This window comes from Mixophyes fleayi, chromosome 2 (genome assembly GCF_038048845.1).
Source record: "Mixophyes fleayi isolate aMixFle1 chromosome 2, aMixFle1.hap1, whole genome shotgun sequence".
In the NCBI taxonomy this organism is placed as follows: domain Eukaryota; kingdom Metazoa; phylum Chordata; class Amphibia; order Anura; family Limnodynastidae; genus Mixophyes; species Mixophyes fleayi.
The window spans coordinates 40,444,879-40,467,597 of record NC_134403.1 but is presented as its reverse complement, the minus strand read 5'-3'; the positions used below and the strand labels follow the sequence as shown (position 1 = coordinate 40,467,597).

At 40.2% G+C, this 22,719-nt stretch overlaps 1 protein-coding gene across 1 annotated transcript in view; it reads left to right on the top strand.

Moving 5' to 3' along the window:
- TNFRSF19 (TNF receptor superfamily member 19) overlaps positions 1-22,719 on the top strand; it is a 53,371-nt gene that overhangs the window by 13,775 nt on the left and 16,877 nt on the right. Inside the window, exons 2-5 of the mRNA XM_075198840.1 lie at positions 1,638-1,740; positions 6,314-6,424; positions 12,013-12,191; positions 15,730-15,815. Coding sequence (XP_075054941.1) covers positions 1,669-1,740; positions 6,314-6,424; positions 12,013-12,191; positions 15,730-15,815 — 448 coding nt within the window. The 5' untranslated portion in view covers positions 1,638-1,668. The remainder of the gene's footprint in view (positions 1-1,637; positions 1,741-6,313; positions 6,425-12,012; positions 12,192-15,729; positions 15,816-22,719) is intronic.

The window sequence follows — 22,719 nt, the reverse complement described above, 5'->3', positions numbered from 1 at the left end:
ACGGCAGCCAATTGTCAGAAAGTTAATAATTAGGCCATGCTACCAAATCCATAACCAGTTTTCTGGAGGTCAGTTGAGACGGTCAGTGGGACTTGTGATGGGACTAATGGCTTGAAAGCCTTGTTCTTCACTAGGAGATCCCCAGACTGTTGAATGACAACGCCATCGGTCCACATGCAGTTTGTCGTCTTTACCACTAATCATTAACAGCTTGAGGGACGGATAGCCGGGATTTGGGTAATCTTCGACCATACAGCGTGTTGATCTACATTGTTGTCAATTAAAATGTGTTTTCTTTGCTTTGTCAATTAAATAAAAGCCCAATGTTTGCCCCTTTAATTTATGTCCTACCATTTTCTTGGCTGCAGTGTTTCTCTATCCCACTGGAGTTTATACGGCTGTTAATATTTCCTTGGACATAAAAGTTGTAGTGACACTGGATAAGCTATTTTATTAGGGCCAAGGTAAAACATAAAAAGCACACACCAATAGGTCTTGAATGATCTGTATTACCTGGGGTTCTCCTTTTGATGTAGCTAAGCTCTACTAAAGTGTAATTGTACTTTTATCATGTTCATCTCAACTACTAAAGCTAAAGATCAACACTACCCTGTGAGCTGAGCCCGCATAGTATCATGATATGAAATGATTATCTTTGTCCTGAGCTATATAAGACAGTGCTACCAGTTGGATTTATTTCATTTGAACAATATAGTTTCAGGCATCATTGGTGTGGGCAGGTTCCAGCAGTGCCAGGTAAATCTCAGGAATTGAGGACAGCAGTGTCACAAGATTTGTATAACTTTATTGAATCACCCATAACACTTTTTTTTTCAGTTTGGCTTCTATAATTGTTAGTTTACTCTCCCTTTGAGTAAATTACATGGCCCCTTGCTTTTACAAAATACAAACAAAAATTGTCACTGTCTAAGAATTTTTTTAAAAAAATGGTTTAAAAAAATATTTACAGGGGTACATCAAATATCCCATGGTGTTCATAAACTGAATATTATTAATGGTAATCCATCATCATCATTTATTTATATAGCACCACTAATTCTGCAGCGCTGTACAGAGAACTCACTCACATCAGTCCCTCATCAGTGATGGAGTGCACAAGGTTGTTTAGATGGAGAATACAGACACCTTGGGCTAGATTTACTAAGCTGCAGGTTTGATAAAGTGGGGATGTTGCCTATAGCAACCAATCAGATTATAGCTGTCATTTTGTATTAAGCACTAAATAAATGAAAGCTAAAATCTGGTTGCTATAGGCAACATCCCCACTTTTTCAAACCCGCAGCTTAGTAAATCTAGCCCCTTGACTCTCTCTGTCCAGAAATATTGCCCCTCAAGTGTACGTATTGTTGCTCACGCTGGAGGCAGCCATTTTATGACCCCCGGCAAGTTTTAATAGAATGCTTGAGTCCTGTATGATCCAGTGGCATCACTGTGTTATCTTGGGACCCACTGAATTGATATGCCTCATCCCTGTGGACACAAAATGGCCGTCTCCACTGTTCATAGGCCACAGGCACACATTAACTGTGTAGAACGTTATGTTGGTGGTGGGTAATGTCTCTTTATAAATGCGTAATAATTCTGAATTCATTATTGCTTTCTTTGCTTCTGTCCAGGTGCCGGAGAATTGTGTGGTAGTTTACAGAGATGGACTGTGCAACACCTCAGGAGAAAGGACTATTTTTGTCTAAGATGCTGTGGCTTATACCGATATGTTTGGTAAGTAATCTGGGGGAAAGTTTGCTACATTAGAATCCTCTTCAAATCCCTGGAGGTCTCACATTTCTTTCTGCGGAGTAAGCCTGAAATTTCCCTTCCAGTGTATACTGTCGCATGTTACAGAACCCTGTTTATCAGCAGTGAATAATCACATACCATCTTGTTCAAACACGCTCTGCATAGCTGCGGTGTTTCTACATAACACATTGAACAACTTCAAAGTCTTTTCATTTAAAGTGAATCCAGATATCATCAACTGCAGAAATTGTGTGGTTAAAACTAATATACTAAAAAGTATACAACTTGTGTATTTTATGTGGTTGGCTAAATTGCTAGAAACTATGCTGGTTTACTGTTTCAATTTGTATTTTTATATCGCCATTATGTTAATAAACCACCAAATTTCTATTTGATCACGTTTTGGCAGTGTATTTAGCTGTTGTGTTTAACACTCAATTACTGTTGGACAGATCATATTAGTATTTTGTTATAATTGGTAAAAAAATATTTCCCATTTTTGGTGTTTATTGATTTTTTTTGTAGTCTAACAATGGGCTGTTGTTACTTCATTAATTAAACAACTAATGTAATGGTAATATATTTATAGAACACTTTATTTATATGCTTTTGTTTTTATCGCTGATTAATGAGGAAATATAGCCTTAAAAAAAAAAAAGGATTAGTAGACCTCCGTAATTGGAGTCCTTTCCTTGCAGAATTCAGGCATTTAAAAATAATAATAATAATAATAATAAAAAAATGCTATAGAATCTTGTGTCATTCTGAAATAAGTCCATAGAGAGGGGCTGTTCAGAAGACTGAGTATTTGATTTGCCTTCTCCTATACAATAGAAAAGATCTGTTCAAATTGTTGGATTCATAAAGTTATGACCAATGACATCATAACTGATATGCTATGCTTGGTCATTTGAGCTTTTTGACGACCCTCAGTAAGTTACTGTATAAGGGCTGTGAGATATGGCTTCAATTGTCTGTGATGAAGGAAGAGGACAGTCAGACCTAACAGTGTATTTTACCACTATACCTACTACATGTAAATGTCAGTTTTTAGCGTTCATTGTCCTTTAGGAATATGTTTATCTAACAATACATTTGCAATACATATAATTGTATATACAAGTGCACTTTACCAAAGTATCTATCAATGATTTTAAATAGTCTGGAGGATTAATTGGGGTCAGACATACAACCCACCCACCCACGACGTCCTGTCAGTCTTCGTTACAACAACCGGGGAAGTGGAGGTAGCCAGAGTATCACACTGTTCGTTGGTATTGACAGTCAGTAGCAACATTAACATGAAAGATTATCCGTATAGATCAGTAATTTATTTTTGTAGGAGGAGTTGCTGGTATTTAGTCTATAATACGCCAACGTCTTTCATATGGCTTTCACTTGTAGTGTATTATCCATGTATGAATAGGGTTTTACTATTTTACATACTTTTACAACTGGACTTGCTCTTTAAATGCCAGGGCTGTCATATTACTCTACTTACCCAGTATACACATGAATACTTCCCGTAGACCTCAGTAGCTGTTCTTGCTCATTGACATAAATAGTACACGGAAACTGAGACCTACCAGAGAAATCTGTTATACTGTGATGGTTTCACTAAATTAGCCTACCCAACGTTGGATCCATTCTTCAGATGTGGATAGCAAAACCCTCGGAGCAATTGGTCTTGATTGGCTGAATGTCTTCTCATTTGTCATGTAATTATGTCACACAGTCAAAATAAATATTTCCTTCCAGGGCTTGAGAAATTCCTCAGTAAAATTAGCCTGTGCTACTGCTTGTTGTGGGCGGAAGGAAGGGCTCACCAATTGTAGAACCAGCAAGTTAGTCTACAGAGGTAGTGCATTAAAAGTGGGTGTTATTAGGCGTGTTTGTGGTTTGTATACAATGGTATTAATACAAATGGTAGAAAAGTTCCAAATTAATTTTATTTTTTACAGCACCAATCTCCACACGATCTTGCTGGTGTATAATTATGAATATATAGTACCAACACGACTCTAAAGTTATTTGCACTAAATTCCCATTAACATTTTACATATCTGTATCCCACATATAAATAATCATGTGTAAATTGAGATGACCATTGCTGCAAGAACATTAAAAACAGAAGGGAGTATTTGTAAGGATACTTGTTTTTTCTGAAGTCGCAGTTGCTGAGATAGACTTACCTTTTAGAGCAGGCCTGTCCAACCTGCGGCCCTCCAGTTGTTATGAAACTACAAGCCCCAGCATGCTTTGCTGGCAGACAATCAGTTGATAGCTGGAAGGGCATGCTGGGACTTGTAGTTTCACAACACCTGGAGGGCCGCAGATTGGACAGGCCTGTTTTAGAATGTTTCATCTGAGGCTCTGGGGGGGGGGGCTAGAATTGAGTGAACAAAACAATACATACAATTATTGTAGCCCTAAATCACTTATCTCAAAGACATTATTTTACATGAGATATATAGGTATATATATCATGGATTTTTCTAATATGAAACATACTGGGATAGACACATCAAACAGAATAAAGCCTGGGTCTGACTAATTGTAGGCAAAACACCTGTTCTCCTGAGAGAAAATGCTCCAGACATAGTTGCTCATCGAGGGAACATTTAATACGTTCCCTAAGGCCCTTTGCATAACATGGGAACTTATATTGCAGCTACCGAGATAATAGTATGAACAAGGCTGGACACATCCTCTACAGCCAAGCAGCCATAATATGTAAACGTCCGACTGACGGGCGGTGGTAGTTTATAAATGTTTCACAACCCAAGCACGTATTTTCTTTTTATGCCGGCCCCTAACAAGCGAGACTGGATCTCGTTGGGTAATATAATGGCTTTGCCAATTGGGACGTTTCCCAAAAGACCAGTCTTGTCTAAGTGAGTCGTTGAGGTGCCCTGCTTAGTAGCATTGGTTAGGGTGACCTTCTACTGGGATTGCCAGGGGACTGAGGAGGTGGTGGCTTAGATGAGGTTCTAGATCCTGGAAATAGTGTGTTGTGTTCCTGAAATGTTCCCATTCTTCTTAAACAAGCCGGAGGAACTGATTTGGATGTGTTCTGGAGGTTGTGTGGTACTCCACCATCTGCATCTTCTCCGTAGCAATTTTATATAAAGGTTTGAAAACGCCACTTAAGTGACTGACACCCCATTCTTTCTTTGAACAGTAGTAATACCTTACTGGTAGCCTGACCATAATATATGCTTAGAACTTGGTGATTTAACCAATGTAACTTTCCTGAGGACATGTCTATGTATTTTGTACTGTAATGTGCATTTTGTGTATGTTTTGCCCTCCTATGTTGGGCGACATTCCTCTGCTTCATTTGTGTCTGTGTATAAGCAGAGGTAGGCACATCCCACCTATTTAGTATGACCATTTAATGTCTTATTATACTGGGTAAATTGGAATCCATAACTATTATTTAGTTTAGAGTTCTGATTGTTCTGTTTTTTTCATGTGTAATTTCTGATCTATAAGTATTCACTATAACAATATCTTAAAAGTGGCTTTTAGGAATTGATGACAGTATAATATACAGCAGCTATTCTGATATCTCTAATATGTCTGGAGAGCATGTGCAAGTTGACAAGAAGTAGGTTAAATAGCCATAATATGTGTCGTGCTTCTCTACACTCCAAAAAATGAGCAACCAAGATTAATTACATATTTTTTTTTAGCAAAGTAAATGAAGGCCAGACTTCCCCATGTGTTGTTATAAGTAGGCACCAAACTTCTGTTTTGAATTTGAGTGCCACGCATGAGCGCATGACTTTCAATATGTCATCCAAATGGTATCTGTAATCGGCTATCTGTCCTAGAATAGACATAGATAGACATCAGTATTGGAAACCCATTACACAGAAATGTAAAGATCAAAGAATTGCAATTCTATAGTCAATGTAATTCTTAATTGTTCTTTATTATACTTTTCGCTGGAGAAAATGACTCTCCCATGCAAAAGAAAGTCTTTTTCTTTTCCCACCTATTCCAATTGCCTGAGTATTTGCACTGGGGAAAAATATTTGCGTGCAAATCCTATAGAAAAGGCAGTATTACCACTACTACAGTAATATTAAAGTGGATGTGTGCTGGCAAGAAAAAAAAATCAGCGTTGAAATTACCATAGTAACTGTAAAGAACAACGCGGGGAATTAAATCAGCCCCATAGAATATTCCTTTCATTACATGCAATGCTCTATCTCACCTGTAGGCAAAGTGTTGTCTTCAGAATCTTCCGCCATCTGAGGCTGGTAAGACGTTTCTGAAACAGCGGTATTCAGGCTCAAATGTGTTTAAATCCCACTCTGTGGTCCTTGTAAATTGTAATAAGGGAAAAACGGGGAACGGGTCTGATCTTGCCCAGCATGCATGGTGTTCGTTTTCTCTAAACTGCACAGTTAGAAAGTATGGCCAATTACCCATTTACCAAAGGCGTAAACCAGTGTAAAACAAGTCAAATGAAGTGACATTCAATTTTGTTCATGTATTTGTGTGTTTACTTTTCATTTGCTATATTTTTTTATTATTTTTTTTTTAGGTTGGTAGAGCGCTTGCTGAAGTTGGAGACTGCAAGGAACAGGAGTATTTTGATAAAACGGGAAATTGTAGACCCTGCAAGCAGTGTGGCCCAGGCAAGGAACTGTCTAAGGTACAGATGATAATGCTGATTTGCAAATAGCATGTAAAATAATTTACTGTGTATAAATAGATACATGATGATTTCAAGAAATTATTTCTTAATTGGATCTATCACCTAGCCACATAGGAGGCAGCCATGATGTGGTTGTTCAGAAATGGACAGATATCTCTCTTTGCATGGAGTATTGGTGTACGGGTTGTCGTATTACATTTTCATCTAGTTTATATCTGAAATAGAACTTGTCCGCTACTTCCTGTGTCCTCTTTGAATGAGATTAGTCACTCTCTTATAAATAGCCACTTGTATTTTGTTTAGTGTTCCTTTTAAGAGCGCCCCTTGTTTGATCTGCTAATGACATTATCACTGGAATAATACCCACAATGTTTAGTTTGTGCTACATGTCTTTACCAACATCAAGTGACTTTTGTTTTGGAATTCTAATGTCTTGGCTTGTGGAGCAGGTCTGACTATATGTTATTATAAACACATGATCGTTATAAGCTCTTCCTCCTGAAACTACAATGTTCCCATTGATAGATAATAGTAAAAAAAAGAGACTTCTTTATATCTTCCCTCTATCACTGTTTTTTGACTGCTGTTATCGTGTTGCAGTGATGGGTATTGGGAGTTTAATAAACGATTTAGAGAGAAGGATTTTATGTACTTATTTGTGGTTTAAGATTTGGCACTAACCTAAAACACCTGGTGAAACAATATATCTTGTTTTGATTTAGTATCTGATGGAGAAGGCACATCCATCTCTAGGACTGCATTCATTTATTGTGGAATGAGAAGAGATCATTGTTTGTATGAGAGAATCTTCATTCTGAGCGGTAGATTTATCAAACCTTCTAAATAGGAAAAGTGGCTGGGTTGTTGCCTATAGCAACCAATCAGGTTCTAGCTCTCATTTTTCACAATGTACTAGATAAATGATAACGAGAATCTGATTGGTTGCTATGAGTAACAACATCTCCACTGTCCCTTTTAGAAGGTTTGATAAATATACCTCTTAATCTAGTTGTGTTTTGTCTTCACTGATGCATTACATTGCTGCATAGGTTGGCCTGTTTCTTAAAAACAAATTTTCATAGTAGAAAAATAAAATGAGCTGCTCCTTGTCTTTTCTACCAGTGCTGCGGGATCCATTTTGTTGTAGTCTAGAGAAAGGCTGTGGAGGATTGCAAACTACAACTAAAAATGAAGTTATGTCCTTACTGGTCATTTTGAACATACATTTCCTACGTAATGGATGAAATACTGCCTCATATTGGTTGAGAGTTGTCTTGATACATTTTAGGAAAGAGTAGGCATCTTGTAGCCAAGATTTTCTTTATCCTAGTGTGATTGATTCTGTTGAGAATAGTGGGTGGACTTTGTAATCACTTTTGCTAGTCAATGAGGAAATGTCCTGCAGTCTAATAAAACAATATAATGATGGATGCAGAGCTCTGTAATAATTGCACCCTGAGCCGTAACTTAAAATTTTAGCGCCTGGGGAGAGAAAGAAAAATGCCGCTCCCCAAGCCCTCAATTTTAACCAAATGAACCTAAAATATTCATAAACTGTACCACCTTTCAGCGTTGCGCCCTGGGCGGTCGCCCCTTTCGCCCTGATTGCACCATTTATATAACTTTATTTTTAAATTCAAATAATAAAATCCTCTGGAAACAAATTCTGTGTGTGGGATTTATATATTGCTTACCCTAATCAGTCTGTGGGATCAGCCTGTAATATTGTGGAGAGAATGTAGAAACCAGTGACCTTACTCTCATGTATGTTGGTGCAGCCCACAGATCTGCTCTATTATTTGTGAGGAGCTAGTATGTTATAACGTGATCACCTTGTCAGTAGTTATCCAGATTAGGCCCCAACCCCAGGGCACATTTATAAAAGAGGACCCTCTCCAACCCTTTTCATTTTATCTTTAATATAGCTGCTCTAGGACCTCTATATTTTTTTTTTGTCAGGAATTGTCTTTGGAGATCTCGACCTTGCAGACTTTCATAGGTACACTTTCATTATTATTAAGGCCATATTGTTTGAAAATTAATTCTTTGTTTTACCTCATATTCTAGCAGACTGTTTCTATTAAAATAAAGTTTAATGATTTATGGGTTAAAAGCGTCTACAGAACGTTTGTTATAATTCTGTTATGTGTTAAGCTGTCCTGATATAATTTGTTTTCTAAATTCAGGAGAGGTCACCTGTGGCCCTCCTGTATATATCACATAACGTTAAATAATCTCCCATGACTCTAGTGCCCAGTGGCAGTCAGTGACTGACTGAGACCAAAGCAGTCATCGCTATCTCCCAACTGTTCAGTATTATGGTGAAACATATTGGCATTCATTTTACATCATGTAGTATAGCTTAAATTGCTTTATTTTACTTGAGGGGAAACTGTGTTTGTGTGTGTTTGTGTATGTGTGTGTGTGTATTGTAGACTAGTCGTCAAAATTGGGCTCTGCCTGATAGTCAGGTCATCACAATGGGGCTCTGCATTGCAATTCATTTGTCAGAATGGGGCTCTGCGGGGCAGTCCCCCGTCGTTGGGATGGGGCTCTGCAGGGTAGCCCCCGTCGTCAGGATGGGGCTCTGCAGGGTAGCTCCCCCTCGTCGGGATGGGGCTCTACAGGGTAGTTTGGCTATAAGATAGAACAATGTTGTAGTTGATTACAAATGCAGATAGCCCCTCATCTCCTCCGCTCGTTCTCCTCTCTCTCCTCTGGTCCCCTTTTCTCTCCCCCTTGCATCACCGCCTCCCTATCGTGCCTGTTTCGTCCACCCTCCTTTAGGATGTAAGCTCGAATGAGTAGGGCCCCTTTCCCCTCTTGTCTCCATAACCGTTCTTCTGCTCCGTATTTACTCCATTTGTCTGCCCGGAGCTTCTGAAGCATTGGTACTTTGTGTTTACTGTTCTGTACTGTTCCACCCTGTATGGTTTACTGTTTGTACTATGTACAGCGCTGCGGATACCTTGTGGTGCCTAACAAATAAAGGATAATAATAATAATAATTTTGCTCCCTATTTAGAACTGTGCACACAACCTGGTAAGCCACGCTCCTATTTTGTCACTGTGCACTGTGTGCCACCCACCTGCCCCACAGGCCTCTGTCATCATAACCCAGCGTTTCACTGACATGATGGAGCAGCTGTTGCTGGCGCTCAGTGTTGGGGATCCATGAGGGAAAATGTAAACACTGGATGAGTAACATTAGGCCCACGTAGTCCACATGCTCCACTTATACCTTATTGATGTCTGATAAGGCACCCCTTTGGTGTTTTAGCTCTCATATGACTTATCTATTGGACTTCCACAGAAACCTATATATAAAATGTTGTACAGAAAGGCTTGTTATCTGTACAAGGGAGGTAAGTTACTGGTTGGTGTGGGAGGGCGCAGTATGGACTGAACCATGGCTGCCTGCTGAGTGTCTTCCACAGAAATGTCTTTATCCAAGGATGGATCATAGAAACACACAACACGGTCACATTTCCCGCACACGACATCTGTAACGAGCGTAACATTTTCAGCATAGGCTCCATTTTTAAAACAAGAAAAGCCTCATATACTTGATCAATGTCCTTCCTAAGTTGATGGTTTATTTTCTCTCCGTGTGTTCACCTCGTTGAACTATATTGGAGTATTTTGTTCCTGCTGGATGAGCATTGTTGTGAGGGGCCAGCGCTGCTCAGCAGGACCGGTCCTTGGCAAGACACACAGTAAGGTGTGGTTTCTATTCACTGTTAAGTGGAATGTCTGTGTGTGAACCTCCATTCACATCGGCTTCATTAGAAAACAGATACCTCACTGAGTTCTGTAATAATGCAGCAGTGGGAGCCCTTGAAAACCCTTTTATCATTCAAATGCGCTGAGCTTTATCGAATAAAGTGGATGGGGAGCTCTGGACTACAGGAGTAAGGGAGATTATTAGCCCTGAAAAACACATTGCAAGCTGCTGGAAGACTCTTTGTTTCCAATACACCATTAGAAAGCTGGGTCTATTAACTCGGTCAAGAGAGAAGTCCAATTAGTTCATTATTGTTCCCTTACTCTGTTTTATACCTTTCAGAGTATGCATTAATAACGCTCTGCGCCAGTCAGCATATGTTATGCAATTATTTTATTAGCATTTTCCTATATCACGTCTGAGTGGTTCTGGTGTTTTGGACATTTGTGTTGTGTACTTGCTAAGGGACGTGAAATCATTTTTTTTGTTCTCCCCAAAAGAAGTTTAAAATTTGAAGTTGATATAAATTCTGCCTAATACAGAAGCAGAAAGTTTTGCCCTCTTGCTGGGCGCGTAGATCTGTATGTGCAAACGCCATTGTGTCTTCCAGAAATGTTTCCTCACCTTGATAATATCACAGCAGCCACCGTGTGAGTTTGTGAAGCTGTCTAAGAAAGTGCAGAAGTGGTTCCTTTGGTTGGTGGGAATGTTAGGAGGTAGGAAGTTGACCCTATGACTCTGAAAACCTTGCATTGTGTCCGTGTCACAGGCCCTCCAGGGGATCAGATCTCTTCACTTGGCCATTCTCAAGTCTGCAGAATACATAGGATGACCTCTCTCTTCCCCTCTTGTATTCCGTTATAAAAGCATGCTGACCAAGCTAGATTCCCAGTTCATGTTCAGATATCATCATCACTTATTTATATAGCGCCACTAATTCCGCAGCGCTGTACAGAGAACTCGCTGACATCAGTCCCTGCCCCATTGGGGCTTACAGTCTAAATCCCTAACATACACACATACAGAGACAGACAGACTAGGGTCAATTTGAAAGCCGCCAATTTACCTACCAGTATGTTTTTGGAATTGACCTCTGTGCTGTAAGGCAGAAGTGCTAACCACTTAACCACCGTGCTGACCTAGATATGGTCAGTACTCTAGAATCTTTCACAACGTAGCTGCTCTATGGTTCTGATGACGGAGATACAACATAAAGGCTGCTACTTGGTGGTTGTGGAGCGTTTAATGGGGAGAGTGACCCCTACTACGACCGTGTGATGTCATGAGACATGTAATGAAGTAGATGTGTAATGGAATATGTGTGACCAGTGTAACGTGTGAATAGACTGTGTGCAAAGACAACCCATATACAAAGTGACCTGGCTGTTGTCCATGCTGAGCTGTGGGACTGAAGAAGGGGGTCGTTCACCCAAAACGTTGTGCACTATACTTGTTACTCCCTTTGTCGTCCTATAATTATAGCTCTTATGAGAATCTAGTTCTGCCCTAGTCCCTGGTGTATGTGGCCCTTCCTAATTCTGGGCCTGACTACTGCAACTATTTATATTGCTTGCTTAAATCGAGGCGTTGTACATGGCTCCACTCCATGTAGCCGTTTTGTGAGTACGCTGTTTAGTTACATCTTATTAATAATACAAAATAAGTTTCATTTTCAGCTAGAAATAAAGTTAATAAAAAAAAAAAGTATTAATCTTTCAAAACAAAACAAGAGGTCACAAAGCTGACCATCAGACTTGGTGTAAAGGACGTACTAAAAAGTATCAGGAAATCCCAGATGTTTATGACTTTCAAAAACGCTCTTAATAACCGTTCATTGACTTCTATGGATCTTACGTTCTAGGAATGCGGCTTTGGATATGGGGAAGACGCACAGTGTTTGCCCTGCAGACCCAATAGGTTTAAGGAAGATTGGGGTTTCCAGAAATGCAAAACTTGCCTGGACTGTGCTACCGTGAACCGGTACCAGAAAACAAACTGTACGTCGACCGGGAATGCAGTGTGCGGAGAATGCCTACCGGGGTACGTAAACTAGTCCTAGTGCTCTCTCTGTTTAGTGTATATTCAGTAATATACTGTATAGTATGTCTTTAATGTTACTATTCAGCATAGATTTATGGCTTTGTTATTCATCACTTTCTTTTTATAGTGGGAAAATTTACTACATTCAGACATTTTCAACGTATGGATTAATTAAATGTTGTGACAGCCTTGTGGCAGTGAGCCACGTTGTACACGGTTATTACCATAAATTCAGACTGATTTTTTTTTTTCCCCCCCTTTAAGCAGCGCCCCTCCCCCCCCCCCCCCCCCCCCCCCCTTTCCTCTCAATGTAACTGCATCATGCAACAGCGCTGTACCAAGTTTACTGGCTTTATTCTGACAAGTGTAAATCAATTAAATACCGCTTAGAAAGGCGCACTCGCTGCTCGTTAGTCTCCGCATTACAAAGGCCTATTGCCCTAGTTCTTCTGTATTTAAACGAATTCTCTGCATAGCATGAAAATACTAATTGTCACTGCTCTTAGCCGTCGAGAGGAGTGAAATATTTTTCTAATGGTCTAAAAAAAAAAAGGATCTCTCAATTAAAGCAAGAAACTTGTTCTGAATTCTTAATGCCATCGTCTTTTGTGTTCGCACAAATGTGTTTAAGCCGCCCTTGTACTGCGGAGCCTTCACTGCCACGGGGCATCGTTATTGTAAACGTGCAGAAGTGATTATTATCCTTAAGTTCAGAATTCATAGCCACTTCTCACATGATATAACTATGATGGGGTTCATCTGGAAGACAGCGGATCCGGGTATTAGGACCATACACTGAATATTTGGGTTTATGCTAAGAATATTCCTACTAAAGCCAAACTAGTAAAGTAATAGGCACGTCATTTTATAACATTCCAATAAGTTTTGTCCCTGCCATGTTCCTTTTAATACCTCTGGACCTTTTAAGTATTAGGCTTTGAACGTTTGCTTTGTCCTCTATTGTTTCTGTGAACATCTTGTGCTTTTGTCACATTGGCTTTCAAGAGCTGCCCACATAATTATAACAGTCGGCGCCTATTTCAAAACAGGCGCACACCTAGGCTACCTATCAGTACGGTCAGGATAGTATTGTATTTCGCACAATTGATAGTCTGTAGCATTTGGTACTTGGAAAAGGGGGCACCTGAGGGTAGATTTACCACAGCTTCTAAATGGAAAAATGTAGGTGTTACCCATAGCAGCCAATCAGACTCTCGCTATCATGTTCTAGAATGTACTAGATAAAAGCTTGAATTTGATTGGTAGCTATGGGCAACACCTTCACTTTTCCTCCTTAGAAGGATTAGTTAATCTTTGTGACCTCCAGCATAAACTCCTAATCAGTACTTACTTGATTGCTATCAGAGAGGTTGTTCACATTCAATTTAATGCAGCCTATCAATTCATTAGGAACTGGTGAGGACACTGGGTCCTCCATTGTGTACAGGTGAAGAGATGTACTAAAGAACTTCTTCACTGGAAAATTAAAATATGATTTCGGGTGGAGTTTACTATAAGAAGATGTTTTACTGAGCTGATATGTTGCATTCCCATGTTACAGTGATTCCACTTCAGAACGTCTTTATGCTTCTACTGGTTGCCTGATTCAATGATGCGAATGGGAAGTTGAAAGGGGGAGGGGCATTGACAACACTTCTGGCTGCCAGCCTTAATACCATAGAGCAGAGCAGTGATGTACCATTGGTTGCTTTGGGATATCCACCATTTATGAACTCTGTATTTCTAAGTTCATGAACTCCACCCAAAATTACATTTTAATGTTTGGATGTACCGTAATTCTTGTTTTCAATCTTTCAATTCTATTCCCAAAAATGAGAGGCATCTTTGTTTTTAAACTACTAGAATTCCTTCCCAGTCTGTTCCCTATTGCTTATCACTGTATATGTATAAAGGGCTGCTATGAAGTTACATTTTCTTTATTTAACTTTTCACAATGACTGAACTTGCTCTCACTAAAACTTTATGCACGGCCTCCTTTTTTACCGTTTGGCTCTTTCTGGTTATAATTTCATTTATGTATTTCAAAGTATTTGTTCCACTCGGCTTGTGTTGGGTCCACAAACTTCTCTGTTGTAATTCCAAATTTGCAGTGACCATGGCTGACTGCAGTAACTGCTAACAGCCATGTTGTCAGGAATGCAGCCATTGTTTTTACACGCTAAACGGTAATCTCATCTCTGTAGAAAGATAGCAAGAATAATGGAAAATTTAAGCACATCTTTGACTTTTTCCATTGATTTTAAGTAAGTGAAAAAATCCTCTCCGGTTTCTCTGGAGGTCGTTATGACTTGTTCTTAATCGGAGAACCTACTCTGAAACTTTGATTTAATCCTCACTAAATCCACTGAGTGATTTCACATTTAAAGTCCTATATGACCGACATTAATTACATACTAAACTTTTTGTGTATTTTTTTCATCAATATCTCTTTTATGTCGATTGAACCAGTCTTTATGAGACTATAGCTTAGCTTTGTGCTTCCTCTTGAGGTCATTGTTTCATAGTGAATTGATAGGGTGCATCTCAGAGACTGATTAAGACCACACAGGACACTAGACAACATAAAAACAGTTTAGAGCAATGTTGGCTAACCTGTGTGACACTCCAGGTGTTGTGAAACTACAAGTCCCAGCATCCTTTGCCAATATATAGCAGCTTATTGCTGGAAGGGTATGCGGGACTTGTAGTTTCACAACGTCTGGAGTGTCACAGGTTAGCCAACACTGGGTTCGAGTAATCTAGGTTGCCTAATGGATGACCCGGCTCATTTAGATCTTCATAAATATATTTGTCTTGTTCACAAAGTAACCATCTCCACTATGCGTAAGTGACCGGTCGACTAAGGCTGGTTACACACTATAGGTTTTTCACCTGAATATCGTGCCAATCGCATCATAAATGACCAATCTGTCTGATATCACATTGGTGAACGATTGTTGTTCCAAAGGACATCATATTTGATTTTATAAACGGACTAAAAATCTCGTACAACGATGGAATGGTGTCGTTCCACTTCTGCAGTGTGTATGCACTTATGACCGGCAGTGTCCATAGATCTCTATGGAGTATGCAGAGTCCCCATCTTTTCAGCTGATGATTATGACCGATGAAGGTAAATCTTGTAAAATGTACATCGTGTGTACACATGAATGGACATGCTGGTCGGTACTTTCAGTTGTTGGTAAAATCGTTAACGATATCGGGAGAGATTTTCTGTAGCGTGTACCCAGCCTTAATTGGTGCAGTAAAACTGTACTCTAAGAAAGATTTTGTTCAAACCTTACTATTTAAGGTAAGCAAGATGACTTGTCCTCATTGGTAGCGAAATATGCACTATAGAGAGAAGAACTTCATGATCATATGAGTCATTGGACATTTATAGAAAGATAATGTAATTAAATGAGGGAGGGGAGAAGGGCAGGATTAGCGGCACATTGTATCTTACAAAAGCGATGCATTTTTGTGTGTGTGCTGTAATGAATGTAATTAGTGATACACATAACGCTTTTTATTGCAGTTTCTATAGGAAGACTAAGCTTGGTGGGTTTCAGGACATGGAGTGTGTTCCCTGTGGGGATCCCCCACCAACGTACGAGCCGCACTGTAAGTACATCCACATTCCGTGGTTAGAACGTTGTACCCTGTCATCATTTATTGATGGGAATCCTGTGATAGAAGTTATTGCTACATTCCCAGATATACACCGGTATCCTCTGTTTTGTGGAAAAACCATTTCATTATGCAGAGCAAGATTGTTACATTAAGATAAAGGGGTGGAGAAGAAGTAGACATTGCTTTATGGAAGGCTGCACTTTTACTGTGCACAAACACTTGGGGCTAGATTTACTAAGCTGCGGGTTTGAAAAAGTGGAGATGTTGCCTATAGCAACCAATCAGATTATAGCTATCATTTATTTAGTGCTTTCTACAAAATGACAGCTAGAATCTGATTGGTTGCTATAGGCAACATCTCCAGAGGGGCGGAGAGGAGACCACTGGACTTTAATTTAATGAAAGCCGAGGTTCTAAAGTGCTGGGAGGTTGGTCTGTGATGCAACATGTACACTTTTGTACAGCTCACCACCTCCCTGCGACCTTCCAAAGAGCGTCCATCTTGAAGTGCGCTAGGTGAAACATTTATGTGCACTGGTACAAAACCGAAGCCTTTGTATACGAGGTACACTCTGTGGATGATGGGTACACATTAAAGAAGCTGTTGGTGGTAAATGAGTTCTCCTGTAGAGAATGATCTATGACCTCTTCTATATAGAACACTAAACTCAATGCTTTGTCCTTTTCATGGAAGGCTATAATCATGGACTTCTGTGTGAGCCGCCTGTCTTATAATGGATGATGGTGTTGATTTTTTTTTTTTTTTTTAATGCTATTTTGTTGGAAATAAATATTTTTCTGTGCACCTCTTGTAATCTTGGACTTTGTTCTTATATTTAACTTCATGATCCTTTAATTAAAAATCTGTTTTGAAGGCTTTGTAATTATGTTTTGACTTCCCATCTCTTCTCTTGCTCCTGAAGCCCCAGTAATGAACGGTATCATTGTGTACTGCAGTTGGTCACCGTGCAGTCTATTAAAACCTCTTGTCCCATTTCATGTTGACTCTAAAGAGACATTGTTGATCCAAGCAGGAGAGCGTTGATAAATTAGGTCTCTCCCCCACCCCTTGCCGGCTGCTTAGATGTTGGTTGTGAAATATTCTTCAAGAAACATTGAAAGCGACTTCTCTCCAGCAGATGTGTGTGTATATATTACTGGACAGTGCACACAGATTATATTTCAACCTCAAACCTAAGCCCTCTATCAGGGAGAGACAAATATTTGTAAGGTCTATTGAAGTACTTTGGTGGCAAATGAAAGTGTTAATGCCTGTGGGGCCCCCATAAATTAACCAAAGCCTTTTGTAACACTGAGATACTTTGGCAAGTGTTTTGTTTGCCTGTGAACACTTGTAAGGGGCATGAACTTCCTGTGCTAAAGGCTTATAGAGTGTAGCAAGTTTATTAAGACTTTGATCAGAAATTCTAACAACTAGTTGCAGTTGATTATTACCCAGCTGGCAATAAATCTCCTGTCTTCCTTTTATCCACTGCCTGGTTTTAAGATATTTGAAAACAGAAACTGGTTTAAACATTTACCCTTTACTGGAAGAGCGTTGTCAGAGACCACGGCACAGAATGGAGGACACTGCTCACTATATATTTGGTAGCTAGAGAGGTTGAGAGTTGTTTTTGGGTAAAAAGTTGTTTTGAAATGTTCCAGCATAATCTAGATTATGTATATTCTACATATTAAATATTCTAATATTGATTTCTATAATTGATTACCACAGTAGCAATTACAACACTGTTGGGTTATGTCTTCGATCTTCCACTATGCAAGTTGGTCAATGGTCATGTTAAAAGTCAACTATACTTACCTGTGATAAGTGTCCTATACATGGGCTAGAATGTCCGGACGATGTCATGTGTGGCTAGATTCCATTGCGCACATCCAGTGTGTCATGTGTGGCTAGATTCCATTGGGGACACCCAGTGTGTCACATGGGACAGAACCGCCGGAACTATATCCAGTGTGTCATGTGTGGCTAGATTCCATTGGCCACACACAGTGTGTCACATGGGACAGAACAGCGGAACTATATCCAGTGTGTCATGTGTGGCTAGATTCCATTGGGCACACCCAGTGTATCACATGGGACAGAACAGCGGAACTATATCCAGTGTGTCAGGTGTGGCTAGATTCCATTGGCCACACCCAGTGTCACATGGGGCCGAACCGCCGGAACTATATTCAGTGTGTCATGTGTGGCTAGATTCCATTGGGCACACCCAGTGTATTTGCACAATGACCACACATGTAGTGCGATAGTGGTCATCACCAGACCACTCAACAACTGAATGCTCCTTATGGGTTGTTGACAGGAATTGACATTGGACATTTTATACTTAAACTGATAGTGTTCTCCCCGGGACCTATTTCCTGAGTGCTCCACCCGGCTGTTTTCACTTTGCCACCCGGCTCTTGGAGCCCAACAGATTCCACTCTGCAGATTCCACTCCTCTAAAATGTGTGTAATACAGTATTGTTATACAATATGAAAACTAGATGTTTATGGCGTGTCTTGAAGAGTTTTGCAGAAACAAGGTGTTGGGTTTTTTTGGGGGTTTTTTTTGCAATTATTATAATTTATTTATATAGCGCCAGAATATTCCGTAGCGCAGTAGGCATTCAGGTACATATTTTTTTTCCAAGCCTGTACTATCTGACTAAGTTGCATACAATGAATGTTTGCCTACGGTGCGCACGCCTCCTTCTCTTATCTCTATTGGCTCTTTGATAAGAGTCATTGACAATAAGGTTTGAAAATACCTGATTGATATAACACGTTCTCTGTTTAAATCGGTCAAGAAAAATGAGCTTGTGCTGAATTCCTGAAGTGTGTGTTGTATGCGCCCTCTTCTTGTTTGTACTACACCTTTCATTTTCACAGTACTAGTGATTATTGTGCTGGGGGATTGCCAGTTTGTGTTTTAAACCTTAAATGGAAAAAAAACCCCATGTCTATACAGCATTCATAGCTGACATAAATAACAAGGGGACATATATATTTTGTAAAATGCTTCCATACTTGAGAGATGTTTGGTTCAGATTTGATAAAACTGAGTAAGCACTCACAGCAGTGTTCCTGTAAGTGTCTGATGGCCTGGAAAACATAACCTCTCCTCCACGAGCTATTTAGGTCAAGTCGGACTCGCACATGAGGGGCAGTCTGTCGGTGAAATGACTTTAGCTCTTGGTGTAGATTTAAAAACTATGAAGCATATATCACGGTAAATCTCCTGGAAACTACAGTTTTGGGACATTCCATCATTTTAAAGTAACAAGTCAGCTGTTATTGGAGGATCGCAGCAGATATTTCTGGTCACATAGGTGTCTATGGGGGCTCAGAATGTACCCTATTGATCAAGCTGTGAAATCTCTGCAGACGGCGTTGGCTGTTCTATCCTATGAGGAGAGCATGGCGGCTGAGGGACCCCTCCCCGGCGGGCTTCATGCTCCTCCCCTTCGCAGATTTGCAGAGGCCATAGGAACCTGTAGGGAAAGTGATCACTTTACTATAGAGTATTCACCGGGACAGGATCCTATAAGAGACACTATCCTGGCTGAAGAATTTTAATGTTAATTTGCAGTGGTAAGAAATGATAATGTGAAAAACTGTGAGGTGTCATTTAGACCTCTTAGACTTGTTATACATTATATATACATTATGACCAGGCTCTATAGTATAAGCAATATTTTTTGCTTCAAAAAAGATAAGTGGCACATTGTAAGTGATGTTTCCAGTTTAGCAAAAATTGCTCTAATGTATGAATATCCTTTTTGCAAAAAGAAATGTATAGGTTTTCTTTCACCAAATAGAACTGTCCTGGTTTTAACTGGAGTGCAGTCACTGTTCTTATAAGGTGTCTTTCAGGAAATGAGTAAAAGTCTAATTGCAAAATCAGATATAAAACTGCTCCTCTGTCTACTTCTTCCTGCAAAATGCCTTAGGCATTATTTAAATCGGCTGCTGCCTTGGGCTGTCCTGTGGGCTGCAGATCCTGGCACACAGATCTCATGTGATCACTCTGAGCCAATGAGCGGAAATCAGGCAGACTTCCTACAGTATGATGATGTCACAGAATGCTTCCCAGGAGCACAGTGAGCATGTTTCTGCCAGTACTTGGAATGTCTACCTTCTCTGTAATACTATTATACTATATTATACCCCCTCAGAAGATGGCTAATATTATACTGGCATGTAGAAGGAGGGATACAGAAGAAACTATACAGCTGAAACACACAGTAAATGTAACATGTTGACTGTACAGTCAGTCTTGCTGCCAAAAACAATAGTTACTGAGCATTATTATTATTATTACCATTTATTTATATAGCACCACTTATTCCGCATCGCTGTACAGAGAACTCGCTCACATCAGCCCCTGCCCCATTGGGGCTTACAGTCTAAATTCCCTAACACACACACACACACACACGTCAATTTGTTAGCGGCCAACTAACCTACCAGTATGTTTTGGAGTGTGGGAGGAAACCGGAGCACCCGGAGGAAACCCACGCAAACACGGGGAGAACATACAAACTCCTCACAGATAAGACCATTGTCTGAAATTGAACTCATGGCCCCAGTGCTGTAAAGCAGAAGTGCTAACCACTTAGCCACCGTGCTGCCCTAGACACTTATTAGCTGATAGTGTTCTCTACAGTCGAGTAGCTGGAGTCGGGCTACATGAGTGGATGCAGCAATTCAATTCGTCTTCAATGTTTTGTTGTAACATGGATAACAGACGTTGCCCTACGTTTCAAAACACAAATCAGAATCGCGTATATATTTTTATAGCCGTAAATTTAAAGCAGTCGCTGCTATATTAGATGCTGGCACCACTGATTTTACTGTGGAACCTGACACTCTACTTGCTATGTTACAATTATAAATCATGCTGAACGCACACACATTAGTTATTTAGTTAACATCCAAGTTCCTTAATCATTTCTGACAGCCTGAGCTGCTGAAAACACCATCCAGATGGGGGAATTGATGTGTGTTAAGGTTTTCACATATCTGAGCTTGATCAAAGTGTTCAGTGAGAAGAATGTTATACAGTCAAAGCTTCAATTTCAGAGTCTGATGCCTCTTACTCCTCTGAATGGCAGACGTATCACTTGTGCGGTACAGACGGTCTCCGTAGCTGCTAGATTTATTAGTCCGTCTCCTCGCACCAGCTCATAAGTAAACTTTTACCAAGCACTTAATGATACGAGACAAAATGTTTATTTGTGCAGGAATTGACCTTTTGACCAGGGGTGGTTGCACTTATATTAGTGTATATTTGTAAAACATAATATAATGCCCAATGTACTATACACCCCACTGGCAGATCTCTTTAGGGCTGGACCAATATTCATGCCGGGAGGGGAATTTAATTTTCGGTGATGTGGCGTGTGGATGTTGCACCGCGTATATTGCCGCCAGTTATGGTAGAAATCTCTGCTTATTTTTCCTTGCACCTCTATGGGCTGTGAAGAAAAATGAGCAGAGATGTCCGTCATATCTGTGCCGCGAAGTACCTCATGGACGTCCTGGTAGCACCTCGCTGCTAAGTGAATTCCTCCACAGGAAGCTGTGATGCTAATAAGGTATGTTGATGTCGCTGGTGTTGTGAAACTACAAGTCCCAGCATGCTTTGCCAATATATAGCAGCTTATGGCTGGAAGGGTATGCTGGGACTTGTAGTTTCTCAACACCTGGAGTGTCACAGCTTAGCCAACACTGGCCTAGGGGATTGATTGGATGCATTCTCTGCTGTATGTGTGGATGTTACATGTCCAATATTTTATAATGGTTTATTTTCATTTTCTCTATAAATGTCTTGCAAAAATTTGGAAGTGTGCATCGAGACCTATAAAAAAAAAAAATGCCTTAATGCGAACTCTAGGTTGTAAAGATGTGAGAAATAATATTCTATGCCACAATCGGTGACCAGCTCCATGAATTGTAATGTGTGCGGAACATGACCGTTTATAGTCCTTAGAAAATACGCTGAGGAGCTGTGAACGGAATATAGCGCCCAACTTTGTGTCATGCGGGACAAAGCTCAAACCAGGACTGTCCCGCCTAAATTGGGACTGTTGGGGGGGATGGGAGGGAGTTGCACCCGGTGCAGTCATACGCCCCAAAGGCCAGCTGGGCACAATAGAAAGAACACCCGATTTTATAAATATTGATTGCTGCTCTTTGGCTATTAGAAATGTTGGGAGCTGCGTCTTTGCGTTGAGTCTGAGAACCACTAATGTAGTGTAAGGGCTGTGGTTTTATGTCTGAAATCAGTGGAGGGGGGGTTCCATTTTCACTTGTACCACTCACACATCTCATTACACTCAGATGTCAGCCCTGCAGCCCTTTCAGCCTGTTCTAATCTCCAGTCACCTTCGCATATCAGGGGGAGAAATCGGGAAATCACGTAACTAGCGTAACATTCCTCCCTCCTTCCTGAAACATGCTGTGCTGGTTCTGCTAGGCCGCAGGATGTAAAGAAGAGGGGGTAAGGGATCACCACCAATAAGCCTGTCTCCACATTCCTCCAAACAAGTTGCTGAGCAGTGGCAATAAATGTCTTTGTTCTATGCTAAACTTCACTCGGCCACTTGAGCAATTGTGCAGCGGATACATCAGAGGTGCATAGGATGGTGTCTCCTGCTTTCTACATGAATAGTTCCTCGCCTTGTACAGTGTATCGTGTTAGAGAGCAGATCAGACATCTAGGGCTAGATTTACTAAGCTGCGGGTTTGAAAAAGTGGGGATGTTGCCTATAGCAACCAATCAGATTTTAGCTTTCATTTATTTAGTACCTTCTACAAAATGACAGCTAGAATCTGATTGGTTGCTATAGGCAACATCCCCATTTTTTCAAACCCGCAGCTTAGTAA